At 37.0% G+C, this 6,105-nt stretch overlaps 1 protein-coding gene across 2 annotated transcripts; it reads left to right on the top strand.

The window, feature by feature from the left end:
• Window positions 1-1,325: 1,325 nt before the first annotated feature.
• LOC141627013 (uncharacterized) lies at window positions 1,326-5,826 on the top strand. Of its 2 annotated transcripts, XM_074440534.1 has the most exons (4): window positions 1,326-1,496; window positions 3,130-3,245; window positions 4,580-5,033; window positions 5,448-5,826. In XM_074440534.1, exons 1-3 carry the CDS (start codon window positions 1,389-1,391, stop codon window positions 5,007-5,009), a joined length of 654 nt encoding a protein of 217 aa, XP_074296635.1. In that variant the 5' UTR covers window positions 1,326-1,388; the 3' UTR covers window positions 5,010-5,033; window positions 5,448-5,826. The 2 variants fall into 2 exon arrangements, with proteins under 2 accessions (XP_074296635.1, XP_074296634.1); XM_074440533.1 differs by lacking the exon at window positions 5,448-5,826 and having other exon boundaries at window positions 4,580-5,370.
• The last annotated feature ends 279 nt before the right edge of the window (window positions 5,827-6,105 follow it).

A 6,105-nucleotide genomic window follows, 5' to 3' on the forward strand; every position in this document is an offset into this window, starting at 1 on the left:
GGTCCAGACCAAATGATCCGGTCCGATCCATTTTTCCGGTCCGAACCTATATTTGTTCACCCCTAGATGGAACAGTTAATGTATTACTCCCTCCATTCAACTCCAAATGGTAGGTTTCTCTTTTGTACACTATTCACAAGTAAGAAGAATCTTCTCATTTCCTCCCAATATATAAGATAAAATATATTCATGCGGGATCTTGTTTTATTCGTCTTTAGGAGTACATTAAAAATATCAATTTTTTATAATTTTTAAAACATTGTAGCTAAAGATATTTACGGTGTAAAACGTGCATCGGCAAACGTGAAAAAAGAAATGTACCATTTGGAGTTGAATGGAGGGAGTATACAACTGGTTGTGGAAGGGTAAATGAGATTTTGGAGAAGAAAATTAAACAATGGTGTTTTAGGAGAAGATAAAGAGTCAATGATGTGTAAGGGAAGGAAACCTTGTGTTAGGAGGAAAAAAGTGCGGATCTAATAGTATTCTTATTACGGAAGCTCTCGCTTTAAAAGAAGGTGTTTTAGCCGCTAAACAGTTAGGAATCTCAAAGTTAATTGTGGGAGGTGATAATTTATATGTTATTAACTCACTTCGTAGTACTTGACAAATTCTTTGGGAAATCTCTAGTATTATCAAGGATGTGAAATTAGACCTTCATTTGTTCGATGAAGTGATAATTAAATATTGCTTTCGTGAAGCCAACAAGGTTGCTGACTTCATGGCTTCTATTGGACATTTATGTTCAACTCTTTCAGGGCGGTTTGAAAGCTGGTGGCTTCAACTTACCTCACTCATTCGAAAGCATGAGATAGGTTGATCCTACCTAGAAGACCAACCTAATTTTCTTACCTTATTAAAAAAAATGTAAATTAAAAAGAAACCGGTGCAACCGGTCGCCCTTCTACCTATATTACATTAAATGAGGAGGGGTGTTAAAGTTTGGTGTATTGTTAGTTACTCCCTCCCATTCATCATAATCTTCTCATTTTGTTTTGGCACAATACTTTAAGAAAAGTATTAAAATATGTGAGTAAAAGAGTTGTACGGGGTTGGTGATAGGAGAGAGTGATGAATTATTAGTAGTTAAATAAAGAATTGTGGGGCCAAAACATAAAGGGAACTAATAAAATAGGATTAAAAAAGTTGTGTGGGGTTTGGTGATATGAGAGAGGAATTAATAAAATAAGAGTAAAAGTTTCTAAAAATAGAAAGAGAAACATTAGTTTAATCCGTTTTGGAGAAAGAGGGAATATTATAGTGACTGAAAGGGAATATAATAAAGCAGAGAATATTTTGAGGAGACTGATAGTTCAGAGGTCTCATTAAATAACCGAAAACAAAAAGTGAAAGAAGGTCGAAGGGAGAGAAAACCTAAAAGAAAAAGAATGGGAGAAAGAGAGAAGATTAGCGAAGAAGACGTGATAAGGAAGCTGAAAGATGATGGAGATTTCGACCGTATTCGTCTCAACATCGTCCGCATCCTTAAACAAAATGTATCATCCTCTTTTTGTTTTCTTTTTCATCATCTTTCTTTTTCAACTTTTCAAGTGGGTAGCAGCATTAGATGAAACAATTGGTTCAAGATTCATGTTTATAACGAGTGCTGTATGTATGATGCAATTAGTCATACATGTTGTTGTCAAATTAGTGCACCCATTATACATGATAACTTCAATGATAACAATAAGGTTAAAATTGACATGGGTTCAACCCGATGAAATTATGTGACATGATTTGGTATGAAAGGTTTAGAGAATACTTCCTCTGTATCGGTCATTTGTTGTCCTTTTCCATTTTGTTGTCCTTTCTATTTGAAGAATGAACTTGATGAACAATTTGATAATTCACGCTCAATTTGTTCCACTTGTCATTTAGTAATTGACCCCTCCTCTTTCCTTGATATTTGTACCAAAACCAAAGGACAACAATTGACCGGGACGAAGGGAGTACATAACTTGTGGTATGAAAGGAGGCGGGGTCGAATGTACATGGCCTTACCCTCTGCTAGCAACGCCATGAGGTGGTTTCCAAATGACTGAATGAAAATTGTGAATTAACAGCTTCAAACTTTCATTATTTCTTTTATCTTTTGTACCTTGATTTTACTTGCTTTCCGTCAAATTACTTGTAATGCAAAGGTTTTCGGTCAATTATTTTGCATAGCGGTGTGTGTAGGCATGTATCACAACTTACAAGTAGACAAACACATTTTATTCTAGGATACAAGTTTATTGAGAATCATTAAATACATGGTGTTGAAACTATCTACGCATATGTTTTTATCAGCTGCTTAGCCATGTACATGGGCGGATCTAGGGGGTGGCCCAGGTGGGCACGTGCCCACCATGAAAATTTAGAAATAAATATTTTTGAGGATCACATATGTTTACAACTTAAATGTGGCTCAGTTGGTTAAGGCTTTCACTTTCTAAGCAAGTGGTGCCAGGTTCAGGCTTGTTTTTTTTGTGAAATAATTTTTAGGTTATTTGAGTCAAGGCCCCTCTCATTGCTAGTTATAATATTTAGTCAAAATTTGCTAGATATGGGATTTGAGCCTTGGACCTCCTGGTTATACATCAACTTATTAACCATCAAGACACTTATGTTTATTGTTCACAATAGTACTAGAATGTACTCCCTCATATTCTCTAACATCTTCCACATTTTCTAAAACGGCAAATTCACAAAGATTTTCCATTTTCCTTATTTGTGTATCATTTGTGGTTATAATAACTTGTGACCTCACATTCTCTCTCTTACTTTTATTTACATCCACATATCATCATACCACTAAATTTTACCCCAAAACAAATGTGGAAGATCATTGTGAATAGGAGGGAGTAATATAACTTATAATTAGAGATCTTACCAGAATGTAATATAACTAATAATAAGAGATTTTATTCGTCATACATTTATTTTAAATTCAAAAAAAAAAATTTATCAGATTACAAAATTACCCCGGATCAATTATTTTTCATTTTTACTTTGTACGACATTAGTTTACGGAGAAAAAAAATCCAAAATATTATTTATCAGATCAAAATTTTTTTTGGTACCCCCCTTATCAAAAATTCCTGCGTCCGCCCCTGGCCATGTATAATGGGGATTTGTTGGTTTCTGCAGGAGGATTTACGTAACAACATCATATCAGCAGTTAAGGATTCTGCAGCACTTAATCATGCTGCTGCTGAAAATATGACTCCTAGGCAACTTTGTGATGCCATTCATGATGAGATTAGGTCATTTCTTATTCTGTGCTCTTTTTTGTCACAAGTGCGACAGCTAGGCATGCAGTTAATCCGCCTTATACCTTGAAATCTTGCTAAACCTCACCCCCACTAACCCAAAAAAAAAAAAACGGAGATGACAAAAGAAAATAAACATGTGCACGATTTATGGGGGTGCCATCCAAACACGCAGAGAATTCCCTTTTGGACTTCCTCTCTACTTAGGAGTCAACTTCTTTGGACATGGGCCACAACCTTTGAGTTTGAATGTGTGGTTAAGTCTTGATAGGATGTAAATGCAAATTACTCGTGGCTTTGATTTTGAAATATTGTTCTCAACATCGTGTGTTAGTGGTAGGTGGCTCTTGTATGTGATTACTTTGTCTTGACTTCCTATAGTTCTATGTTTGGTATCATAGAATCTCTTCTAAAGTATTAGTAACGTGACCTATATCTGACCCCATTTGAACTTTATTTGGGCTCCCATGTGTGGAGATTGTTATGGTGCATATTCTTGAAGTATTTCATGGTTTGGAAGCCTTCCTGCGTACAATACCATGTGTCCATATCCTCGGAATTTGTTAGGTATAGTCCACTTATGTATATTTGCTCGCTAAATGTCAAAAACTGATACCTCGAGGAAAAAATAGGATTGAAGCATGACTGCAGCCAACAGGCAATAAGCTATAAGATGACGGCCACCTTGTCACCTCCACCAGAACTTGTCAAAAGCACATTCAGGCTCTACCCCATGCCATTCCTTGAAGTAGAATACTTCAAGAATTTAGAATTAAAAAGGGTGTGGTTTGATTCGTTAAGAAAAAGATTAAAAGCTAAAGTCGATTGTTAAAGAGGAAAGCGAAGAAGTGGCATGCGGGAAGCAGTTATGGCTTTTCAATGCACATTTGTTTATGGTCCTACTAAGTTTGTCGTATGCTTGGAGTCGACACTGTTTATGCTTAGTCTGTCAGTTTAATCTGTTTTTCGAGCTTTCTACTGTACAAACTAAAGCTATGAACTGCATCTCGAATGGGTAAACTTCTCCGGGTATCCTTTTGTAGTAGGATTTTCCTTTTCTTAAGGGGAAAGGAGTTAAGATATGGCTGGAATAAAGAGCTGGAACACGCTTCTCTTTTTCTACTTTGGCTTTTTTTTTTTCAATATGATGATGCTTATTGTAATCACTGAAAAATGGGTATGCATTTCCTGCTTGTTATTGTTGTGCTTATGCATTTTTTGCCATTTGCATTTCTGTCATCCAGAGATCTGCAATTATAGATTGTTCACTGTACCATTTGTTTCATGGTTTGACTAATTTCTAACATATGGTCATTTGATTCATACAGTGAAAGTGTGATGGTCGAAATTTCAGATGGTCTATGGAAGATCATCCGTTACGAAGAAACCATCAAAATTGAAATAACAGAAACAGTACAGTCAGTTTATGACAGACTACTTAAACCAGAGGGTGAATCTCCAAAGGGACCTCAGTTTAATGGTTGTGAGAAGGTTCTTGATGGAGAGTGTAAAGAACCCCCAGGTTTCTCCCTGCAAAATCATAGAAACCATGATATTTCACGAACCGATAAACCAGGAGTTGATCCTACGAATAATGGAAATACTGTAGAACGAGGAAGAGAATCTTGTTTGTCCAATGGTTCATTGGACCCCGAAGACGGTTCCAGTCCTCCGCCTGGGTTTTTGTTGCATGGAAAGCGCAAACGAGCTTCTAATGGCAATGATGAGGATCCTGATATTCCACCAGGTTTCGGCTGAGTTGCTTGTTATGCAGGACTCAAGGTGGGTGTGACTATTTGTTACATAGATATATACTTGCACCTCAGTTTGTATGCTGTAACTGTAGTTTACTTCCGCCATTATTTTTCCCCCGTCAATCGGCATGGCGTTCTTCACAGAAATTATCTCGCCGTACTTGTGTTAGATGACATTAATGTTCTTGGAAAATCACATCACGCAGATACCCCTTTTACTTCATAGTCAGATGACTACCATATTAGTTTCATTATATTGTAAAACCTTCGCATAAGAAACTTGGTGGTTTGTTGTTTTACAGTTTTGGAAGCATGGTGATTTCATGGAATAATATGCCACAATAAATGTGCGACTAATTTCAGAGTCTAGCCCATTGCTAATCCGTGTCTGTTTCAGACAACTAACCACAGATGATTAAGCATAGTAACTTTCCACTTGCAGTTGTTTTTTTTACTGGTGATGCGGCTTCGAACTCCAATGTTTTCCTTCTTCGATGGTTCAGCATTAAGGATGGCTTCCCGATCATTAAATGAACTTGTGAGAGTTGAGTCTGGAGATGTGAAGCGCATAGAAGACACGGAGTGTGGTGTTGATGAGACCATGTACAAGAGGACAAGGCAAAAGTATGCATCATGGGTTAGGTAAAAGACTAATGCCCTGGCGGCGACTGAAGAATGCAGTTTAAAAACCATCACTCGGTTGTTACACTAAAACCTACGGTTGCCCGAGCCGTATCAATTTGGTTTTGGAAATTTAAGTACGCATCTTTTATTGTTCAAACACCATACATCATTCATCTCAATCGTTACATTTACTGTTATATTGTAGTCTCTCATTATTGTTCATCAGTTGCAGACCTGCAATTACCGATACTTTCTTGTTTAACATGATTAATAACGCTGCATTTTAGGTAGTCACTACTGTACCTATGTATGAGTCATATAATTGGTAGAAGTTGCTTGAAGGTTACTTTCAACACAAAATCTCATTGAAGACGGGCACTATTCGTCACAAGCTGAAGACGGATAGTGCCCCTCTCACAATATGCAAGTGGCCTCCCACTTGCCTTATTGTGAGAGGGGCACTATCCGTCTCCAGC

Source organism: Silene latifolia, chromosome Y (genome assembly GCF_048544455.1).
Source record: "Silene latifolia isolate original U9 population chromosome Y, ASM4854445v1, whole genome shotgun sequence".
Classification (NCBI taxonomy): Eukaryota; Viridiplantae; Streptophyta; class Magnoliopsida; order Caryophyllales; family Caryophyllaceae; genus Silene; species Silene latifolia.

What these genes read in the sequence shown, in the direction of transcription:
- LOC141627013 (XM_074440534.1), top strand. Translation starts at nt 1,389, where the DNA reads ATGGGAGAAAGAGAGAAGATTAGCGAAGAAGACGTGATAAGGAAGCTG. An exon ending in TCCGCATCCTTAAACAAAAT is followed by an intron (nt 1,497 to 3,129) that starts GTATCATCCTCT and finishes TGGTTTCTGCAG; the next exon opens with GAGGATTTACGTAACAACAT. An exon ending in GCCATTCATGATGAGATTAG is followed by an intron (nt 3,246 to 4,579) that starts GTCATTTCTTAT and finishes TGATTCATACAG; the next exon opens with TGAAAGTGTGATGGTCGAAA.